This window comes from Equus caballus, chromosome 26, assembly GCF_041296265.1.
Source record: "Equus caballus isolate H_3958 breed thoroughbred chromosome 26, TB-T2T, whole genome shotgun sequence".
Classification (NCBI taxonomy): Eukaryota; Metazoa; Chordata; class Mammalia; order Perissodactyla; family Equidae; genus Equus; species Equus caballus.
Window position 1 is genome coordinate 46,252,110 of NC_091709.1, and position 23,971 is coordinate 46,276,080.

At 46.1% G+C, this 23,971-nt stretch overlaps 1 protein-coding gene across 5 annotated transcripts in view; it reads left to right on the forward strand.

Moving 5' to 3' along the window:
- Positions 1-2,209: 2,209 nt before the first annotated feature.
- TRAPPC10 (trafficking protein particle complex subunit 10) overlaps positions 2,210-23,971 on the forward strand; it is a 102,273-nt gene continuing 80,511 nt past the window's right edge. For 2 of the 5 annotated variants that reach the window (XM_023630263.2, XM_023630264.2), the window contains exon 1: positions 2,210-2,451. In XM_023630263.2, coding sequence (XP_023486031.1) covers positions 2,385-2,451 — 67 coding nt within the window. In that variant the 5' untranslated portion in view covers positions 2,210-2,384. Of the gene's footprint in view, positions 2,452-3,910; positions 3,999-23,971 lie in introns of those variants that run through there. The other 3 variants (XM_070252443.1, XM_070252446.1, XM_070252439.1) reach the window with 3 other exon arrangements.

Below are 23,971 nucleotides of genomic sequence, written 5' to 3' on the forward strand. Positions count from 1 at the left end.
AACAGCATCTGGGCCATCTGGGGGTTGGTTTCTACTCACTGCTTTTTTTCTTGATGTGGTTTAGACTTTCTGGGTTTTGCACGTCTAGTAATTGTTCAGTGTCTGTTGGGCATTAGATAAATCATACGTTGTAGAGACTCGGGATCATCTTCCATGGAAGTCTTGACTTTTGTTCTTGTTGGCAGTTCAATTATTGTCTTTATCACCTTGCATTTGTATACGTTTAGTTTTTATTTTTATTTTTATTTTGAGGAAGATTAGCCCTGAGCTAAGTGCTGCCAATCCTCTTTTTGCTGAGGAAGACTGGCCCTGAGCTAACATCTGTGACCATCTTCCTCTACTTTATACATGGGACGCCTACTGCAGCATGGCTTTTCCCAAGCGATGCCATGTCCGCACTTGCGATCCGAACCAGCGAACCCTGGGCCACCGAGAAGCGGAACATGCGAACTCAACCACTGCGCCACTGGGCCAGCCCCTAGGTTTAGTTTTATGCTTCGTTAGGTTGTATCTGAGGAATGTCCAAGGTGTCCCCAAGCCCCCCCAATTTGGTGAGATTCAACGTCCAAACTCTGTTTCTCTTGCAGATCTCGTCAAGGCTTTGCTTTACACCTTGTTAAGGTAGGTCTGGCATACGCCTTATTTTAGGGCCGGGGTTGGCAACCTGTGACTCACACCTGGGCCATGCCCTGTTTTTGTATGGCCCTTGAGCTAAGAATGGTTTTTATATTTTTAAATAAATGTTTTAAAAAAAAATCGCAGAGGAAAATGTGAGACAGAAAGTGTATGTGGCCTGCAAAGCCTAAAATACTTATCTGGGCCTTCACTGATAAAGCTGGCTGACTCCTGGGGTCACGGCCCTCCAACTAGAGTCTTAGCTGAACGCCCTGGGTGTTAACCAGGTATCAGTGAGGTCTTTCCTGTTCCCCTGCTTGGCCTCTAGTCTTTGTGCCATTCCTAACTCTGTAACAGCCACTTCCTGGAAAGCCCTATGGAGTCTCATCCTGAACGTGCTGAGCCGTACAGACACTGAGCTGTATAGGCTTACGGGGGGCTCCCGAGGACTTCTGGCTCTCCACTCCTGATTAGCTCCTTCTTCTCCAGTGCCCCACAGCCTCCAGCTGTCCAAAACTCTGATCTTTGCCTCCTCACCCAGCTACAATGCTCCGTGCTACACTGTGCATACACATTTAACAAATATGTTCACACTCAAACTATTTCCCACGTACACTTAACCTCATTTGCAGAAGTTACCCCAAACCTACTTTCCTTGCACAAGAAACTTATATGCAGTTAAAGTAAGGTTTCATTTTATGGTGTCCTCAAAATGCGTACCACTGCCTACTCCATGGAAGGCTCTGTGTGGCTGGGTATGGGGAAGGGTTGGGGACTCACGCAAAAGACACAGTGCCTAATGCATGTGGAGACAGGAAATTAGTGCTACCGGGAGCAGGAGCAACGTGTTGTGGAAATCCAGAGAGAGGCGATTCATTCCAACCATCTGGAAGGGTCTGCACAAGCTGGTCTCCCAAGCCAGCCTGGAGGAGGAAGTGTGGTACTGTGGCGTCTTTGGGGGTAGTGAGAAGGCATATAATCTTGTTCTATTTTATGGCAGTAACATTACTCCATAAAACCAGTATAACCAGAAAACACAAGACCAGCAGTTTCGCAAGGGCTAACTGCCGTGCAGCCCAGGGGTGGGAATTAACCCTGTGTCTCAACTGATTCCCCGCGAGGCATCCATACTCTCAGCGTCTGCTAAGAGTAGCAAAGCTGGGGTAGGGGCAACAGGCCCACACGCAGGTGAGTCACGGACATGCTCGTGTCCCCAGGCCCTTGTCAGTGCCTCCAGGGGTCCTGCCTGTGTCCACACACTGTTGTCAGTATCCCCCGACGTCGCCCCACGAGCAAACGCCATTGCTAGTGCCTCCCGGGGTCGTCCCGTGTCCACATGCCGTTGTCAGTGCCTCCCGGGGTCCTGCCTGTGTCCACACACTGTTGTCAGTATCTCCCGAGGTGGCCCCGTGTCCGAATGCCATTGTCACTGACTCCTGGGGTCACTCCGAGGCGCGGAGGGAGCTTCTGCGGAGCCTCGCCCGCCGCCTGCCTTCCCTCCCCCGAGGCCGCGCGCCGCCAGGACGCCTTTCCGTCGGAGGACAGCGCCGGCTGGAGGCCTCCCCTTTAAGCCGTGCGCCCCGGAAGCGGTACCGCCGGACCGGAAGTGGATGCGGCCGGCGGCGGGCGGCCGGCTCCGGAGCTGCCTCGCGCGGCCGGGCGGGCGTCGGTGTCGCGGCCGGCGGCGCCGCTCAGGCTCGGGCTGGCCCGGCGCGGCCTCGGGGCTGCCCATGGGGCGCGGGGGGCCGGGCCGGTGACGCCGGACGCCCATGGACGCCCCTGCGGGGCCGCTGCCGCCGCTGATCTACACCATGGAGAACAAGCCCATCGTCACCTGTGAGTGCCCGTCGGCGCGGGACGGGGCGGCGGCCGTTGCGGGCAGCCCGGCCCAGGCTCGCCCGCCCCGCGGCCCGGCCCCGCCGCTTCCTGGAACGGAGGTGTGGCCGGGGCGGCGGCTGCGGCTGGCCCTCCGACCCCACCGGGGCCGCCTCCGACCTCCTCTGGGGAAGTCAGCAACTTCCCTCCGGTTTCGGCCTCCGACCTCCCCCCGGGGCGACCTTCGACCCCGCCGGGGCGACCTCCGACCTCCTGTGAGGAAGTCAGCAGTCTCCCCCCGGGGACGGTCTCTGATCCCACCTGGGCGACCTCCGACCTTCCCTGGGGAAGTCAGCAATCTCCCCCCGGGCATGGCCTCCGACCTCTCCTCGGGGACGACCTCCGACCCCGCTGGGGCGATCTCTGACCTCCCCGGGGGACGCCCTCCCAGGCCGTTCCGGCTGCAGTTTGACAGCCCGGGGAGTCGAGGGCGAGGAATGGGGGCCCCGCCGTGCACCCCGTCCAGCCCCAAGCGGGAGCTCGCCCCGCGACCGGAGGGACCGGCTTTCCCGGTGGGGACCGTTCCCTCTGATCCCTAGGAGGGCTCCGTGGCTCTCCGAGTTGCGACGGGGACGAAGTTTGCGTGCGTTCTTGTGTTGGAAGACATGGGTTTGTGCTTCGGTGAAGGGTTACCCGGTAGAAGACGCAGGTGATCTTCGGGGCCGTGCAAAGCTGCCTTTGCACGGGCACGGCGGCTTTGCTGATGGAGCGGGGACCCCGGCCGGGCGTTGTCGTGGAGTCCCCGCAGGCCCCTCGGGAGGAGAAACCCGTTTTGCAGATGAGCCTGTAAAGGCTGGGTGAGCTGCTCCGCCAGAACGTCCCACTCTGGAATCCACACTCTGGACAAGCAGGCTGGTGCCTCTTTGTTTTGGGGGTCCATTTTTTGTTTGTGACACATTTATGCATATGCAAAGGAATTGTTTTCCTCCTACAGGAAAAATTCCCCCTGATTTTTACAATGGTTAGTTTAGAATTAAATACTTTAAAAAACACGGAGCTTCTGGGAAACGTTGAAATGTTGCCTGGGGTTTTGATGACTTGCAGAGAGGTTTTTCAGACTATTAGGATTTTTAACCTTTAACAGTATTCTCTGTCTTCAGTTAATTTTTTCAAATGGTCTTTCATGCTTTGAAAGGAAGCACTCGTTCTATAGAAGACTTTGGGGGCCTAGGCCGCAGTAGACTGTTCTGTAGGTCTTGAGCACGCTCCTGTTTCTCTCCTCGTTTTAATTTTTTTCTGACTAAAGAACTTTCTCCTGGTATGCTCCCTCTTGTCAGATCCCTGGGAAGCTGTGTGTTTAAAGTTTAACTTTGTTGCTTCAGCCTTAGGTGATAAACTTTCTTAGGAAGTGGGCTGTGTCTCATCTAAATTTGGACACTTGTGTAGTTCAGCAATAGCTGTGTGCTTTTTCCCCCAGAACACTTGTCAACTAAAAGTCTTAAGACTGCACCTTCAGCCCAAGAGGACAGGTGCACGTACAGCTGATCTGGTGGCCCTGCAAGTCCCAGGTACTTTGTGAGTCCTCAGGGAAGAGGGGCCGTGCTGGGTCTTCCTGTTAGCTTTCGGTGTCCTCCAGATCCTGGAAACTTCTCCCCAAGTGCTGGGCACATTTTGAGTGCTTTATAAATATTACTTGTATGGGTATCCACATATTTAATTATATCTCGTAGCCCTTAGCTTACATTTTAATAGCAATATATTTTTCTAGGCGTTGTGTAAGTACATTTCTGAAGAGGAAGTTCCTAAAGCTCTATTGGATTCAGCTGTGACTAAGTGGGTAAATTGTTATTCTAGCAGTCGGGATTTGAGATACGTGTTTGTTTGTTTGTTTGTTTTCTGAGGAAGATTAGCCCTGAGCTAACCTCTGCCGCCAGTCCTCCCCTTTTTGCTGAGGAAGACTGGCCCTGAGCTAACATCCGTGCCCATCTTCCTCTACGTTATATGTGGGACGCCTGCCAAGCATGGCTTGCCAAGCAGTGCCATGTCCGCACCCAGGATCCAAACCGGTGAGCCCCGGGCCACCAAAGCGGGATGTGTGCACTTAACCACTGCGCCACCGGGCTGGCCCCTGCGATATGTGTTTTAATGTTTAGTTTCATACACTCTTGCATGGCACACAGCTAAAGGACACAGTTTCCTTTCCTGTAGATTTATTAGAATAGCTTATGTTGGTGGAGATTTTTTCCATGTTTAAAGCATAATGAGTAAGTGTTACCTCTACTGACGGCATCTCTGTCTTAAAGGCACAACCTTTCATTCATTGGAGTCTCAGAAAAGAGTGGTTTCAGTAAACTTTTGGAGAAAGTTAGCTGGAAAAAGAAAAAAGGTTCCTTTAAAAGTTGCAAATTTTGTAGCTTTTAAGAAGGCTGACTTCATGGATCAGACTTGAAGTTACGCTTCAGTTTATCTGGGGCTGAAGCTTCGGGAAGCAGTTGTTGTCCTGGCTTCTCCTCATGCTTTCTTTATCTTGTTCCGTTCTTTCAGCTGCATGTTTTGAAGGGCGAAGCTAGTCTAAGCCATATAGACAGAGGTATTGGAAAATTGCTTTAACAGTCCATCCAGAGACTCTTTATTCTTCACATTTTTGATGTTATGTACATAGTTCTCTTAGTATGCAACATTTTTGTTTTTAAAGTCTACTTGCATCTTTGAAATGTCACCACTTCAGATCTCCTTGAAGACTTATCAGGCCACTGCACTCTTTTTTTTTTTGAGGAAGATCAGCCCTGAGCTAACATGTGCTGCCAATCCTCCTCTTTTTGCTGAAGAAGGCTGGCCCTGAGCTAACATCCGTGCCCATCTTCCTCTACTTTGTATGTGGGGCACCTGCCACAGCATGGCTTTTGCCAAGCGGTGCCCTGTCCTCACCCAGGATCCGAACTGGGGAACCCCGGGCCGCTGAAGCAGAACGTGCCCACTTAACAGCTGTGCCACCCGGCCGGCCCCAGGCCACTGCACTCTTATGAGGTCTGTGTTAGTTCATTTTAAAATGGAAGCAGAATTTATGCTGGTTTTCAATTTCATAGAATTTAGGACATTTTACTTCAAGTGAAAATGAATTGTGCGTAGACCTTTCTGAGAAGAATGTCGACTGTGGCTGGTTCAGGGAAATTTGGGAACTGTTTATATGTGGCCGTGAGAAGAATGCAAAGTCCCCGGAGATTCGGGGTAAATAGAATACATTATTACTTGAAAACCTTGCTGAATTACTTTAATAATATTCTGAAGCTACCCGCAAGCTTTAATGGGCTTCAGTCCGTAGTTAAGTTTCTGGACCTGGTGCGGGGGGACTACCTGAGCAGGAGATGTGCTTCCGCCCAAGGCTGGTTAAGCTTGTAAACACTGGAGAATGCATCAGAAATGCGCAGGGATGTCAGCTCAGCTGTTTGTGGCACTGATGATGTGGTGATGTTGGGCAATAGATTACCTAATCATAGCAATGAGAATACCTATGGTGTCATTTATTAATCATGAAAAATGTGCACTGCAACTGAAACAAATCCAGCAGATGCATTTGATCTAAATTTAAGTTTTAGCTTAGATTTTTTTCAACCACTGGCTCAGTTCTCTGCTGTAGAATAAAGACTTAGGTTTCTGATCCGAAGGTATGTTAGGAAAGGCATTCCTTTTCCAGCTGTCTTGTTTAGAGGACAAAGTTATTGTAATTTCACTGATTTGTGGCTGTTGTTTGTTGACTGTCGGCATCATATCTAAAGTGGCACACGCCCTCGATGTGGAAAGGTGCGGTGCTCCATCCAGATGATCTGTTCTCACCAGCCTCTGCTTAGGGTGCTCCTTTCATTTCTCTGAATCTCTGTGTTTGGGGTTCTGCATCTGACATTATACATTTTGAAAGAGGGAAAAAGACAACAAAAATGAGCAGATCTGTAGTGCTTTGTACCTGGTTGGAGTTGGGTTTTTTTCCCCTTGTAGGTTGAAAGTTTTAAATTTGCATATCACAATTTTCCACCGAGCCCGAAAGTATGGTGCTTGTGATTTAACCACTTTCTCAGTTTCATTACCAGAAAAGTCACTTAAAATGTCTTTTTTTTAAATTGATGCACATAAATGCAGGTCTTGGTCCATGTTAAATGCTTAAGCCAGTAGTGAATGAACGACTGAGCAGTGGGAGAAACGTTTCTCCTTGGCAACCCTCAGTGGTTCCGGGGGTACATTTGGGGCGTGGACGGGAGGACCAGATGTGCTGCCCTTGCTGGGTCTGGCCTTCCTGCCTGTGCGTGGGTACATGACCCAGGCGTACGCAGTCCCTTCCTCCCCTGTGAAGTGGGCACAGTGGTAGTTCTAATCTCAGAGGATTGACATGGGATTAAAAGAATAAATATGTGTAAAGCGTAGTGATCAATGTGCAAAAAAATGTTTGCTGCTCAGGAGCGATTCCTAAACTTTCTGTGTTCATGGAGCCCTCAGTGTCTCAGTAATTTCTTCATGGCACCTCTGGGCTACAAAGAATATTTAATAATTCCATTTACTAAGTAGTTAGGTCCAAATAATTTTATTAAGTGTTATGTCCTAACAGTAGCTATTTAAGAAAAAATAATGCATATAAATTGGAAGAAAAATTTGTATTTCATTCTTAGATAACCCTAACAACATGCTAATGGGATGGCTGCACTTGTTGGGCACTACAGCTTCTTTCACCTGGGAATCAGCTTGGACCTTGCGACCCTCCTTGGCTGTCTTTTCTTTGTGGTACTTACCTTTTAGCACAGCCCCCCCCCCCCCTTCTGTGATGATAATGATGTCATTCAAAGGAATGAGGAATGTTATGCGATCTAATATTGAAACTGTGAATACCTCAAGTGGGGTCTGGTACCTTTCCAGTGTTGCTGTTTCCTCATTAGTTTCAAATATCTCTTGAGCGCCTGTGGGTTTGCTTTGACGCCCTGAGGCAGCTGGGGACACAGTTTGGGAACTCACGTTACTCGTATACGAGCCCACCGCTAGCGTGGATTTGAACTGATCATTTAGAAGTGAAAAGCTTCCTTTTCTATTTGAATTTCAGCTCACATGCCTAATTTACGAGATGTGTTTCTGACAAGTTTTTAGTAAATTAAAATTTTGTTTACGCAAATGACACTTAAGGGTCTGACTTTTTTTTTTAAGTGCTAGTGAACCTCTGGAATAATCGTGTGTGGCAGACATAACACACGCCAGTCTTCCCAGAGAGGCACGGACAGCACGGTGGTGCAGTCCATGCGGTGAGAGAGGAAAGCCTGAGTTGGTCATCTTGCATTGGAAATGCAGGGGGACTTACTGAAGGATTTTTTGTCTAAAAAACGTTTTTTGCCAGTTGACAGAGTATCTTTTTATATGAATTGCACAGCTTAGTGTGTGTGCTCTCACAGGGGACCGTGTGCAGGTCTCCCTTCCCTCTGCTCTCGCCTGGTGGCTTCCGCTCTAGATGACAGACCAGGCGTGGCAGAAGACTGCACGGCCTAAAATACTCCAAAACACAGGTCTTTCTCAGCAACCTCCTTCCTTGTGTTTGCCTCCGAGCCTCCTGGGCCTTCTCTCTTCCCTCTCCTGTCTCTCCTCTCTCCATCCTAGTCAAGTCTTTGCTTTGGAACTGGTTTTAACGTGAATTTTGCATGTATTCACAGTATTTTGGTCCCAGAGAATATTTGGTTTTTAAATTCAAAATTGATGACCTTGGGGGCCTGCCCAGTGGCATAGTGGTTAAGTTTGCGTGCTCTGTTTTGGCGGCCCAGGATTTTGCGAGTTCAGATCCCAGACATGGACCCACACACCGCTCGTCAAGCCGTGCTGTGGGAGCGTCCTACATACAAAATAGAGGAACACTGGCACAGATGTTGGCTCAGGGCTAATCTTTCTCAAGCGAAAAAGAGGAAGATTGGCAACAGATGTTAGCTCAGGACCAATCTTCCTCTCCAAAAAACCAAAAAATGATGACTTTGGAGTTATTTGTGACTCCTTTTTTTCTCTCACAGCTGACATTTAGTCTGTCAGCAAATATAGTTTAATCTTTAAAAAACTTATCTAGAATTCAGCCACTTCTCCCTAGCTTTACTGCTACTCTCCCAAACCCAAGCCTCCATCTTTCCCTGGGACCACTCCAGTGGCCTCCCAGCAGGCCTTCTGGTCTCTGCCCTAGCCCTTGAGGCCAGTTCTCTACGGGGCTAAGAGCAAGTCCTCTGCAAGAGAAGCCACAGCATGTACTTCCTCCGCTCAGACCCCTCCAGTGGCCACCCGCCTTCTCAGTGTGACATTCACAGGCCTTCCTGTGGGCCACGAGACCCTCCCTGACCTACAACCCCCTGGCCGCCGACCCTGGCCTCCTGGTCGTGCCTTACACCCCTGCAGCCTGCACCCACTGTGGCCTCTGCCGCTGCTGTTACTCCAGCCTGCGCTGCTCTTCCCACCCCCTCGGAGATTCCCTCCCCAACTCTGGTGGCTGCTCAAATGCCACCCAGCTATTGTTCGGCATCCCAGTGACCTTATTCAGTCTTGGTGGCTTGTACTCCCTGATGTACATATTTGTTTTTTATTGGTTTATTGTCTCTCCACCCCTCACCCAGGCTGCCCACAGACTAGAACCTGAGGTGAGTTGGAGGAACTTGGTCTGCTTTGTTCACTGCTGTTTCCGGCACCTGCAGCCGTGCTTGGCATGTGGTAGGTGCCCGTAAATTAAATAAGTAAAGGAGGGAGCATTTCTCTCAGGGAAAACTGCTCTCCATCACTTAATGCTTCCATAAGTTAGAAGTTTTGGTGGCATAAAATTATTTTCTTTAAATACATGTTTTTATCAAGATATGACAGCTTTGTAGAAAATGCTTGGAGACTTTAAATCCTGATCACTCAGACTTGTTTTTAGGAAACTGCTATGCACGTAGTTTTTTTGATACTGGAACATTCTCTGTTTAGAGTTTTTTTTTTTTTTTTCCTGCTTTATCTCCCCAAACCCCGCCTGTACACAGTTGTATATCTTAGTTGCAGGTCCTTCTAGTTGTGGGATGTGGGATGCCGCCTCAACGTGGCCTGACGAGCAGTGCCATGTCCGTGCCCAGGATCCGAACCCCGGGCCGCCGCAGCAGAGCATGCGAACTTAACCACTCGGCCATGGAGCCGGCCCCTGTTTAGAGTTTTTGAACCGAGGAAATGCATGTTAATCTAGTAAAAGAAATCCAGCTAACCGGTATGCCAGGGACTGTATTCTTTGTGGTGATCCTTCTGAGTTGTGTTCGGATATGCTGTCTTTACTGCAAGTCGACAGAAATTTAACTACATCCAAACCAAAGCATTCTTGGGTGGATGCATGCAGCTTCTGAGGTGGAACATTTAGGGTTGAGGGACTGTCAGCCTGGCATTTGGATGAAGCCTTGAGAGAAGATATATTTGTAACTTGTTTTTTTGCTAAGGAAGATTAGCCCTGAGCTAACGTCTGTGCCAGTCTTCCTCCACTTTATATGTGGGTCACTGCCACAGCATGGCTGAGGAGTGGTGTAGGTCCATGCCCAGGATCTGAACCCATGAATCTGGGCTGTTGAAGTGGAGTGGGCTGAACTTAACCACTATACCACGGGGCCAGCCCCTATTTGTAACTTTTCAAAGCTAAACTTTAGGGGCTGGTCCTGTGGCCGAGTGGTTAAGTTCACACGCTCCGCTTTGGTGGCCTAGGGTTTCACTGGTTTGGATCCTGGGCATGGACCTAGCACCACTCATCAAGCCGTGCTGAGGTGGCATCCCACATAGCAGAACTAGAAGGGCCTGCAACTAGGATATACAGCTATGTACTGGGGGGCTTTGGGGAGAAGAAGGAAAAAAAAAGATGATTGGCAACAGATGTTAGTTCACAGCCAATCTTAAAACAAAAACCCTAAACTTTAAACCTTAAAAATGCATAGATAAACTGGGATCCATTTTTATTATGAAGAATGGAATCTTGAAGTGGGATTGCTGGCTCAGAAGGTGAGAGCACTTTGGAGTTTGAACCGTGTTTCCCAAGCACCCTGTGAAAAGCTGTTTTCTGAGTTACGCTTCACTGGATAGGATCCATCTTTTTAATTGTCACCAGTCTGATGGATGGGAAAACAAACTTGTAGGTTCTTTTATTTTAAAAAAGAGCTTTATTGAGCTTTAATGTATGTACTATAAAATTCATCCGTTGTAAGTATACAATTTTTTGACTATTAATAAATTTTTCAGGTTGTACAGCCATTACCACATTTCAGTTTTAGAACCTTTTGGTCGCTTCAACGGCCTCCTTTGTACTTGTTAGCAGGTAATCCTTGCTCCCACCCCCAGACATAGGCAGTCAGTAACCTGCTTTCCATCTCTATAAATTTGCATTTTCTGGACATTTCGTAGAAATGAAATTGTGTAATATGCAGTCTTGGATCTGCCTGCTTTTCCTCGGGTGTTTTTGAGGTTCATCCGTGTCGCACCATTAATGATTTGTTCCTTCTGTTGTTGCTGTACAGTATTCCACTGTATGGATGGGCCACATCTTGTTTATCCATTCACCAGTTGATGGACACTTTCCCAATTTTTGGCTGTTGTAAATAATGCTGTTGTGAACATTTGCCTGTGTGTCTTTGTGTGGACGTGTGTTTTCATTTTCATGGGAAGATTCCTAGGAGTGGAATTGCCGTGTTGTATGATAAGCTTATGTCTGACTTTTTAAGAAACTGCCAGATTATTTTCCAAAGTGGCTGTACAGCTCAACCTTCCCACCAGCAGTGTTTGAAGGTTCCAGCGTCTTCACATCCTCTCTGATTCTTCCTTGTCTGTCTTTTTTATTGTAGCCATCCTAGTGGGCATGAAGTGGTGTGTATCCGATTTTGGTTTTAGTTTCTATCTCTGATGATTAGTGATGTTGAGCATCTTTGCCTGTTCTTATTAGCTGTTTGTATATCTTCTTTAGTGAAATGTTTGTTCAAATCTTTTGCACATTTTTAAATTAGATTATGATTGAGTTGTAAAGTTTATTATATTTTCTGGATACATGTTCTTTATCAGATAGATGATTTGCAAATATTTTCTCCTAATCTTTGGTTGTCTTTTAATTTTCTTAATGGTGTCTTTTGAAAGGCAAATGTTTTCAGTTTTGACGAAGTCCAGTTATCAGTTTTTTCTCTTGTGGATTGTGCTTTTGATATTGTAGCTCAGGACTCTTTGTCCAGCCCAAGGTCATCATAGTTGTTTGGTGTGCTGATGATGTCTTCTGAATTACCTCTTCATCTGCGTCTGCTCACATTTAGGAAGCAGAGCCGAAAACCTGTCTAGAAGATGAATTGGAATAGCACTAGGGAAAGAAAGTGCGTTCCGTGTCTGTATTTTATACGTATGTATTAGCAGTTTTCTAGGGCTGCGGTAACAAATTATCAGACACTGAATGGCTTAAAAACAGAAGTTTATTCTCTCACAGTTCTGGAGACCAGAAGTTGAAAATCAAGGTATCAGCAGGACCGCGCTCCCTCCTGAGGCCGTAGGGGAAGCCCCTTCCTTGCCTCTTCCAGCTCCCAGAAATCCTTGGTGTTTCTTGGCTTGTGGCTGCATCTCTCTGATCTCCGCCTCATCTTCACACGGCCTTCTTGCTCTCTGTGCTTTCTCTTCTGTCTCTTATCACACTCACCGTTAGATTTAGGGCTCATCTAGATAAGCTGGGATAATCTTGTTAGAGATCCTGATCTTAATTATATCTACAAAGACCCTTTTTCTAAATAATGTCCCATTCACGGGTTCTAGGGGTCAGGGTGTGGACGAATCACTTGGCCCTTTCAGCCCCTTCATCTCACTGTCTGCACTGGCATCCAGGTGCATACTGGCCAGCACCCCCGCAGGTCTTTGGTTTTCTACTGTTTCTTCTATTTTGGGGGGGCTTGTCCTTGCTGTGCTCCTGAGCAACGGAACGATTCCTGGGCATCTGCGGTTTTGGGGTCTAGATGTTGACACAAGGTGGGATGATCTCTCAGAAAAAGATGAACCTTTTCTGCAATCTCTCTTTCCTTAATTTTTTTTCCCTAGAGCATAAATGCCTTTATTTGGCTTCCTGCACATGTGTTATGTGATATTTTGATCCTCAGTATTGTTTTAGGCCTTTGTTTGCAAAATTTTTAAAAAGTGAGCAGAGAAATTTTAAAGAAACTGACAACAGGTTTAAACCTTGCTTTCTCCAGGGAACGTTGTATGTTTGGAAATTTTTCTTATTTTTAACAGGTCTGTTTAGCATTTAGAAGTCATTGCGTGAATTTCAGAGCTGAAATTGTAGGGAGAGCCTTGGAAGTAACGGTGCCCCGTTTGGTCGTCATTCCTGCTGCATCTGTAGCTCACCACTGGTGGGTACTTTTAGTGCAGCTGGGTCACTTAGTAAGTTTCCGAGCATTGAGGTGAACAGTGAGAAGGGCTGTCAGAGATCATTTTGAAGTTGAAGACCTGAGGGCTGGTGGCTGTGCCGGACTAGGGTCCCTCAGTAGTTGGTGGTGCCTCGAGGATAGCGTCAAGGTGGCTGATTCCTCCTCTGCACAGCTCTGCCAGGTACTCGGGGAGTCAGACCTCGTCTGCCTACACAGAAGGGGCTTGTCCCTGAAATTATCCCTCAAGAATGCCTTTGCTGTAGAGTTAAGTAAAATAAAAATATCGCTTCCTTTACTTCTGCAATCTAGGAACTAAGTCAGCCACACTAGAAATTTTTAGTATAATCTTACTCATTCTAAAATTAAATTCATATTCTGAGAACTGGACACCCAGCAGCATCATTGCTTATGCTGTAGGACATCGTGTCCTTTGGGGGCCCTGGGTTGCCTAGTGTAGAGTATGAAGGGGTTGGGCCAGATTCACCAGTCAGCGAATACGTAGTCGTCATCTGTTACATGCCAGGTACCATTGCAGGTACTTGGGTTTCCTCCGTGAGCAAAGACCCCAGCTCTCTTAGAGCTATGTTCTAGCAAGAGGAGATGGATGTAAATAGTAATTTATACAATATAACAGGTGAGACGTGCTATGGAAAAAGGAAGAAAGAAAAAAAGATAAGAGAAATGTGAGAGTTGTAACGTTTCGAACTTTTATTATGGAAACTTGCAAATATGTAAAAAAACCAGAATAGTGTAAAGGAGCTTTAACAATTGTGTGAATTGGTCAATCTCTATGCCCCCCCATTCCTTCCAATCCTACATTATTTTGAAGCAAATGGCAAGCATCACATACATAATTTATCTATGAATGTGTGTGTTATGGACTGAATGTTTGTAACACCCCCCATTCATATGTTGAGGCCCTAACCCCAGTGTCTTGCTATTTGGAGATGGGGCCTTCGGAAGGTGATCAGGATTAGATTAGGTCCTGAGGATGGGGCCCTCATGATGGGATTAGTGGCTTTATCAGAAAAGGAAGAGAGAGAGCTCTCCCTTCCTCCTCCAGCACCCCAAGGAAAGGCCATGGGAGCACCCAGTGGGAGGTGGCTGCGTGCGAGCCGGGAAGAGAGCTCCCACCAGGAACTGAATGACCAGCACCTTGACCTTAGACTTCTAGCCTCCAGAACTGGGAGAAAATAAATTTGTGTTGTTTAAGCCACTCTGTCCATAGTATTTTGTGATGGCGGCTAAGACAGTATGTATCTCTAAAAGATAAGGACTTTTTAAAAAAATTGATGTCATAATAGTTTATAACATTGTAGAATTTCAGTTGTACATTATTATTTGTCAGTCACGATATTAATGTGCCCCTTTACCCCTTATGCCCACCCCCAACCCCCTTCCCCTCTGGTAACTGCTAATCTGTTCTCTTTGTCCATGTATGTGTTTATAAAAGATAAGGACTTTAAAAAAACATAACTGCAAAACCTTTATCGCACCTAAAAAGAATTCCTTAATGTTGAATAGTCAATGTTTACATTTCCGATGTGTCTTAAATGTCTTTTTTTTTTTTATCATTTAGTATCCAAATAAGGTTTTTGGATACATCTTTAAGTTTCTCTTAAAATCTTGGTTTCCCCTCCATCTCCCTTTTGTTCCTTGCAGTTTGTTGAAGGGCCCAGGTTGTTCGTCCTGTGGTGGTCTCGCCTCCTGGGCTTTGCCAGCTGCGTCCTGTGGTATCCTTAAACACCATCCTCTGCCCTCTGTGTTTCCTGTGAGATGGTCGTTGCAGCCCGAGGCCAGGGCGCATTCAGGTCGGACTTTGGCAAGAGTGTCTCGTAGGTGGCGCTGTGTTCCTCCATGAGCAGGAACGCAGTGTCTGGTGGGGTCTCTTCGTGATGTTAGCAGCCATTTAATCTCACATCATTAATTCTTTAAGGGTTGCCAAATGGTGATGTTCTAATTTCACCATTTCTTCTTCATTTATTAACCGAAATATTTGTGTAGAGAGTGTGTATGTGTACATACATATACACACACATGTATATACATATATTTATATTATTGGTTACCCAGTGGCATAGTTTGTGTGGGAAAGGAAGACTAATGCTTGGTTTCCTTTACAGAATTGTTTTCAAAGTGAGTTGGCTTACTAGTGTCCTTTAGTGGTGCTCAGTTAGTTTAGGTTTTTTTTTGTTTTTTTTTTTAAGTCTCGTTATGAATTTAGGATTTAAACAACTTGACTTGTTTCAGCCCATTGCAGTTGTCATCCTTACTGAGGTGCAAGTTGTTCCGTCTCTCCCAGTTGGCTTCTCAGTTATAGGGATCTTTGTAATTTCTTTGTTGTCTGGTCTGACAAGATGTCCAGACTCCTTTTGTCCATTTCCTGCTGCCCCTTTTCAGGGGACAGGGCTAGGATGGAAAGGTAAAGTACGGCACAAGGTCACACTGATCTTTTCAATGCAAATTCAGGACCTCAGGGCTTTAATGAACTGCTCTGCCTTCTGTATTCTCTTTGTTCCGGTTCTCATGGGTGCTTGGGGATGACAGAGTTAGAGCGAGGTTCTCAGCCTGGAGCTGCGGCGGAGTGCCCTGGGGGGCTGGGTGCCTGGAGGGCTGGTTAGCACCTGTGGCCGGGCGGGGTGGGGCCTGGGCATTAGCGTGTGCAGCAGACGCCCAGGTGGTCTGGTGCTGCAGACCCGGGAGCCGCATGTCCCCCTTCCACAGGCTCTGAGTAACTGCACTCTAACTCTGCCATCACAGGCTGACTAGTGGAGACATTTAAACTTTCTGTCATCGTTTTTGTGGCACTTGGCTCAACCCCACTGGGAACGAACAGGTTCCTGTGGTTCAAGCCCCTTGTCCTGCTTCCTCTCTCTGTGGTTACACTGCTAATTGCGTATCATTTTAACTTCATTTATTTTTTCCTGATATTTTTAGGGAAAGCTTTTTAAAATTTAATTTAGTTTTATAATTATATAAAGTATTTACATGCTTCCAAAATCAAATCTCCCGCACGAGGTAGAGCAGTCTGGCGCACATCCCTGTCCTTTCCCCCTCCCCTCCCGCCTGGGTATTCTCCTTCCATAAGACAATTCGCGCATACTTGTATTTCCCTTACTTTCTTTTTCTTGGTTAAGAGATTGCAAACTACACATACATTTTTCCCATGTCGTTTTTTCCCTCAGTGTTGTCTGGAGAGCATTCCACACTAGTGTATAGAGATGTGTCCATTCCTTTGTCACAGTCCTGTAGAGCTCCATTATGGGGACGTTCCGTGGTGTATTCTCCTAGACCCCATTGGTGATGTCAGAGAATAAGAGGCATAAACTACAACAGAAGTAGAAAGGTTATTTGGGGTCTCAAGAATTGCAACTTGGGAGAGACACATGCGAGTAGAAACTCAAATGTGCTCCAAGGAGGACAGAGGAGACGGGTTAGAAGAGATGAATTACACAGGTTGTTTTGCAAGATTTGTGATTGGCGCCAGCAGCATCTATTACCTCTTGGCTACACACGATTGGTTGCTAAGGCCATCCCTAAGGCAGAAAGTTCTTATCTATGGGAGTAAGCATATTTCTTGGCAGAAGGTCAGGATGACAGCAGTGAAGCACAGCTCAAAGGTTATGTTCCATCTGGGTGGAGACGTGTAGAAGCCCCGCTTCCCGGGTGGCCATCCAGCTCCATTTTAGAAGCTTTGACGCACGTTACACCGTTTTGTTATCGTCGTCTGCAGTGGAACTTGAATGGTTTTGTCTTTTGCTGTTTCAGAGTCTCACATCGAATAGCCTTGTGTGTGCGATAGCCTTGTGTGGGCATCTGTCTTCTAATTTTGCTGGGGTATCTGTTGGGATAGATTTCTGGGGCTGCAGTAGACGTGGATGTAATTTTGCTAAATGTTGCCAAATTCTCCTCCATAATGGTGCACCTTTTGAAACTGCAATTAGACCTTGTGACACGATGACCTTTGAACAGAGTCTTTAAGGAGATGAAGGGGAAATCTGGGGATAGAGCAGCTTGGGGACCCTTCTATCCAAAGCCCAGGACAGGGGCATGCCTGGAGCGGACGAGATCTCTTCTTGAATTTGTGAGTGCTATGATTTGAACTGCTACAGTCATCCTGTTATCTTTATTTAAAAATATACAAACTGTTAAAGCCCGATTCTTCAGTATTCTTTTTTTTTTTTTTGAGGAAGATCAGCCCTGAGCTAACATCTGCTGCCAGTCCTCCTCTTTTTGCTGAGGAAGACTGGCCCTGAGCTAACATCTGTGCCCATCTTCCTCTACTTTATATGTGGGACGCCTGCCACAGCATGGCTTGATGAGCAGTGCCATGTCCGCACCTGGGATCTGAACCGGCAGACCTTGGGCCACTGAAGTGGAACGTGCCCTTAACTGCTGTGGCACTGAGCTGGCCCCTTCAGTTTTCTTATATTTAGATGCATTTATTTGATCTTTCTTTTTCTGTTGAAACTCTTGGATTTTAAGTCTAGTCTTGTCTCTTGAGAGCTAGAGAAGGTGACTGTCGTCCGCTGGTTAGGAGTGTTTGCTTAGACCTCTTTAACACTTGGCCGGGGTGCTAAATTGTCTTTCATTTTGAAAAAGAAAAAGACTTTGGGACTTTGTATCTTGTGACTGGTCTCCCATGTATCAGTTATAGTTTCTTTTCTGCAAACTCCCACGTGTGAAACTTGGTTAATGCTGGCATATTGTGGTTTTTTCCCTTTGATCACTCCTGGGGGTGGTAATTGTTATGTGGACTGGGTACTGGGAGAGTGAGAGTGTGTCACAGGCAGGGGCAGGAGGAAGGCTGGGTGGTACGGGTGTAACGGGGGAGCTGGGGATCAATCGGGGGGTATGCTGAGTTGTGATTTGAAATCACCGTCGTTTTGGCAGGCGTGACACAGGGTCTGTGACAACTGACAGCCAAGCGAAGATGATCCCTGTCACCTGGCTGCGGGAGCGACTCGTCTTTAAACCAGGCCTCTGCAGTGCACAGCTGCGCGAGGGTCCCTTTGCTTTTCTTCTCAGCTACGTGCCTTCCAGTGGAGAGAGGGCAAGGTTTCCGCATAGAAGGGGGGCTCAGTGGCCCAGTCATTGTGAGGCATAGAGTCCCCCTTGATTTCTATGTGAAGAATCTGGATGGCGTCTGGATCTGTTCTGTTCTTCCTTGTTAACCTTCAGTCCCTGCCCCCACCCCCAAATTTGAAAGCCTTTCGTGTGCGGAGACTGAGGGGCCACTGGGGAGGGTTTCCTTATTCCATGATTATGCATTTGATATTAGTTTTCCCCATGAAAGCGCTATCAATTTGAAGCATTAATTAATTTTCATTACTGCATTGACATTATACATAAATTATAGCAAATACGTTTTACATTTTATTGAGCAGGCTGAAATGACTTCCCAGTTTGTGACCTTGGACTTTTTTCTTGCTGTTGTTGAGGAAGCTTGGCCCTGAGCCAACATCTGTTGCCAGTCTTCCTCTTATTTTTGCTTGAGGAAGATTAGCCCTGAACTAACATCTTGTGGCCATCTTCCTTTATTTTGTGTGTGGGATACCTGCTACAGCATGGCTTGATGAGTGGTGTAGGTCCGTGCCAGGGATCTGAACCTGCAAACGCCAGGCTGCCAAAGTAGAGCACGTGAACTCAACCACTGCGCCACCAGGCCAGCCCTGACCGTTGACATTTTTATCGTCCATGTGAAAGTCTGTTCTACCAAAGCTGTTGAGGAGAAATTGATTAATGTGAGGTCTGTCGGCAAGCACATGCATTCTTGGGGTTAAAGACTCTGCCCTCTTTACTACTTGTTTTCAGATGGGAGTGAGCCGCCTGTTAGTGAATTGTAACTTTATTTTGTTAACAGCACACTTAAAGAATGCTGTTTCTACAAAATTTTCTATAAAGCAAATGTTAGATAAATTATGTATTTCCTTTGACTTTTTCTTCACAAGTACAATCTTAGAATCTCTTGCTTGGAACAGCCTTAAAATAGCTCCTCTTGTCCTAGTCCAGCCACTCCACAGCTGTGTGGTCTCTAGAGTCCCAACTGGGAGATGGTCAGATGTGGGCTGTGGGTTCCTCTGTCTGATGCCACAGCACTTCTGCTGAGCTGCAGTCCGTCCCCGTCATCCCCAGTCATGAGTGCTGTGGAGCCTGCAGGATAGAGCTAACCCTTTTAAATTAAGACATCATCTGTTAGGTAGGTGAAGGCAGCCGTCTTGATAACAGGCTACAATAATCTGGATGTCTTCAACAATTGAAGAGAAGGAGGGCTGTATTTTATTATAAAAGTTACTGTTCCCACACAAAATTGGGGTTCTCTTGCCCGATGCTCATAAAAAAGCCAATTATTATGACAGTCAGCTTTTGGGAAAAGAAATGTAACTTTATTTTGCGAGATCGATCTGCAACGAGACATGGGGCATGTGCCCTCAAACCTGTCTCCCTGGTCCAGGGTTTGGGGCGCAATTTGTGGGATGAAGCACAGGGCGGTCTGAAGTGTGGAGACAGATGACTGGAGGTGAGGAGAAGTGAGGTAACTGATGATGTGCGCAAGCGTAGTCAAGCTTCATGTCTCTTCACAGGACATGTGTTCACAAAATGGTGGTGTTACCATGACCTGAGGGTGGAGTTTTTAGCTCCCTGACGTCAAAAAGGTTACGGAGCATTTGTGCAGGCCCAGTTGATGAGTTGGTGGTCTCAACCTGCCTGAACTGGACAAGGGATCTCAGTTCCTGAAAAACCACTGTTAATTACTCTATTGATAAGATGGGATCAGTTGAACAAGGGTCCTGGAGGGCCCGGGGTTACATTACTATTTGTCTTTACTAAGATTATACTAAAGGGTTTGAAGAAAAATTATACTGTATGAGAGTACCAACAAATATTTAAAATTTTTATTTAAGATCTTTTACCTAACATAAATCTCCAAATTAAAATACTGATCTTGAGTCAGTGGAACAGAATTGAAAGCCCAGAAATAAAACCACACATCTATGGACAGCTAATCTTTGGCAAAGGAGCTAAGAACGTACGATGGAGAAAGGAAAGTTTCTTCAATAAATGGTGTTGGGAAAACTGGACAACCACATGCAAAAGAATGAAAGTAGATTATTATCTTTCACCATATGCAAAAATCAACTCAAAATGGATCAAAGACTTGAAGATAAGACCTGAAACCATAAAACTCCTAGGAGAAAATATAGGCAGTACACTCTGACATTGGTCTTAGAAAGATCTTTTCAAATACCATGTCTATTCTGGCAGGGGAAACAAAAGAAAAAATAGACAAATGGGACTTCATCAGACTAAAGAACTTCTGCAAGGCAAAGGAAACCAGGAACAAAAATGAAAAGACACCCCACCAACTGGAAGAAAATATTTGCAAGTCATATATCTGACAAAGGGTTAATCTCTAAACTATATGAAGAACTCACACAACTGAACAACAAGAAAACAAACAACCCCATCAAAAAATGGGCAGAGGATATGAACATTTTTCCAAAGAAGATATGCAGATGGCCAACAGGCACATGAAAAGATATTCAACATCACTAATCATCAGGGAAATGCAAATCAAAACTACACTTAGATATCACCTTACACCCGTTAGAATGGCCATGATCACCAAGACAAAAGATAGCAAATGTTGGAGAGGATGTGGAGAAAAGGGAACCCTCATCCACTGCTGGTGGGAATGCAAACTGGTGCAGCCACTATGGAAAACAGTATGGAGATTCCTCAAACTAAAAACAGACATACCATATGACCCAGCAATCCCAATACTGGGTATTTATCCAAACATCAACAGTTAACATCAGTTGACATCAACAACTCAAAGAGACTTATGCACCCCTATGTTCACTGCAGCATTATTCACAACAGCCAAGATGTGGAAGCAACCGAAGTGCCCATCGACTGATGAATGGATAAAGAAGATGTGGTGTATACATACAATGGAATACTACTCAGCCATAAAAAAGACAAAATTGTCCCATTCTCAACAACATGGTTGGCCTTGACATTACTATGTTAGGTGAAATAAGCCAGACAGAGAAAGACAAACACTGTATGATTTCACTCGTATGTGGAAGATAAACTAGCACATGGACAAAGAGAACATTTAGTGGTTACCAGAGGGGAAGGGCCTTGGGGGTGGGCACAAGGGGTGAAGGGGTGCATTTATATCGTGACTGACAAACAATAATGTACAACTGAAATTTCACAATGTTATAAACTATTGTGACCTCAATAAAAAAAATACTGATCTTGAAAATATATGATATCAGGTATTTAGAAAAGCTGCAAATTGACTGAGCATTTTGGTTTCTTTTTTTGCCACCTTCTCAGGGTTATGATTTGCCGATCCTTTGATGCTTTGGTGATAAGACTTTCACAGCTCTGCGTGTTTAAGGATTGGTAACAATGGAAAGCAGGTGACAGAAATGTTCGCGGTGTTGGTGGAAGGTCTTCTAGAACCTGTATTTTCAGCCACGGTGTCAGCACAGCCACTGTAGGTTAATTAGCAAATGGTAAAATGAAGAAACAGCAGCAAAACGGAGCCGTAGTGAAGGATGCTGAGTGCAGAGCCAGGCGCCTGGGTCTTGGTCGGTCCTGGCGTTGATGCTAGGAACTGCTTCCCCTCGGGCCGGTTGGGGAGGTTCTGGGTGCCTTGGTTTCTGTGTGTGCAGGGGCCCTCTCTCCTCGGGCTGGTGTGAAGGCTCAGGGTGACTGTGTGCCTAGGGCCTCCTGTCAGCCAGCTCTCACCTGGGGCCAGATCCTCCTGGATCAGCAGATCAAAGGTATTACGTAGATTTGGGGGTTTTTTGGTGAATTAAATGCTTTCATTTTTCCCTTGTAAGTGTCTTGTATACTTTTCATAGTTGTATTTTTTTCCTGTGGCTGCTGTAACAAATTACATAGATTTAGTGCCTTAAAACAACACAGGTATTGTCTTATAGTTTCAGAGGTCAGAAGTCTGAAATGGTCTCATTGGGCTAAAATTAAGTGGTTGGCAGGGCCCATTTCTTCTGGAGGCTCCAGAGGAGAGTCCGTTTCCTGCCTTTTCCAGCTTCTAGAGGCACCACATTCCTTGGCTCATGGTCCCTCTCCCATCTTCACAGCCAGCAGTGACCGGTTCAGTCTTTGAGATGCCATCTCTCTGGTTCCGGCTTTTCTGCCTCCTTCTCCCCAGTTAAGGACCCTTGTGAGTGCGTTGGGCCCATCTAGATAATCCAGGATAATCTCTTTACGTTAAGGTCAGATGATTAGCAACCTTAATCCATCTGCGACCTCCATTCTCCCTTGCTGTGTAATGTAACACATTCATAGGTTCCCGGAATCAGCTGGAGATTTTTGAATGCCCTTAACACAGGTGTGGAAAAAAAAAATCATAGGACATAGTGATTCTATAAGTAGAAAAGCCCTGTGTCCTTCCCACAGTGAAGGTAACTTTTGAGAGGTAACTTTTCAGTTTAACCTTGTTTTTCCCCAGACAAGTTTTAGCTCTTGAGCAGTCAGACCACGTTGGTAATTTATGCTCTTTCTGGAGACTGTTTAGTGCCAAATTCAACCTTTTCTTTTTCTTTTGGTGAGGAAGGTTGGCCCTGAGTTAACAACTATTGCCAGTCTTCCTCTTTTTGTTTGAGGAAGATTATGCCTGAGCTAACATTTGTGCCCATCTTCCTCTATTTTGTATGTGGGACGCCTGCCACAGTGTGGCTTGATGAGTGGTGTGTAGGTCCATACCTGGGATCTGAACCCGCGAACTCTGGGCCGCTGAAGTGGAGCACGTGAACTTAACCACTGCGCCACCAGGCCAGCCCCCTAAATCCAATCTTATGTCATAATCAAGACCTAAAATCGTTTAAAAATTATTGCATAAACATTATAGGAATATTAGCCACAACAAATTTATAGCTTTTTGAGCATAATGCAAACCTTTTTCCTTTAGTTAAAGAGTAACTTGTACCTTTGTTTTGGTCTCGTTTAGACATCTGACATGCCTGTAATCAGAAAGCGAGCTCCCAGTAACCTCTCCCCACACAGAGCCGCTGTGCACCCTTCAGTCTGGATGCAGGTTTTTAGCAGGCTGAAGCACTGGTTGTCTGTCTGTCTTGTTGGAGGCATCTTCACACAAAGCAGGACATCCTGGGGTCCTCTGCTCTTTAAGTATCAACTTAATACTGATTCTGTTCTGGTTGCAGTTGACTGTGAAGAATTAAAAATCTGAATTTGAAAATGCTTTGGCCTAAATAACTTTGTGACTTTGCAGCTCTAGTGGACCCTAAAATAAAAGGTTTTGTGCATGAAATGATTGAAAGTCAAAGCTTCCATTGCTCTTTTCGTTGCTGGAGGATAGACAAATTACGTATGGGTATGAGGACAGCTGGGGCTGGCCTGAGCACAGCCGCGGGGTCCGTCTGGGCTGGCGCTGAGCTTTGGCCAGACTCTCATCTCAGCGAGAGCACCATGGGTCTGGAAGGAGTGTCTAGTCTACAGTGACAGTTGACTTCTCTGAAAATTGCAGTTGTTTCAAGAATAGCCATTTTCTTATCATTTTATTGTTGGTCATCTGAAATCTGAACGATAACATCTATGTCTAGTTACTCATGTTTTGTAAACTGGTCACGTGTTAGTGTCTTTTTAATATTGGTATAAGTTACTACTTCCTCTTTGAGTTCCCAAGTCCTTCTGTTTTAAAGATTTTAAGAAAATGTTAAGCTGAGTTTGTTGAAATATGACCCATTTATGCTTAAATCACTGAAATCATCTTTTTGAATTCTTTTTTCCCCCGTGTTTAATTAGTTCTTATTTGCTTTTAACATAAAAAGTTTTAAATTGCGTGATTACTACATGATGTGTGCTGGTCAAATTCTCAGCGACTTGCGCGGTGAGGGCCTGCGTGGGTCTCTGACCGCGGGGAATAGGTCAGTTCCAGCTGGTGTAAATTGTGAGGAAATGGTTTGGTTCATTCTCTCAGAAACTGGGCTCTGCTTGCCGTTCTCGAGGAGTGTCTGAGCCGGGCTCTCAGCCTGGGACAGGTGCCGTGCAGGTCCAGGCAGCACCCAGACACAGTGCCCGCGTCTCTCTGTTCGGAGCAGGTGACTGTCCCCCGATGTTTCCCTTCATGTTCAGGGCTCCTGTGC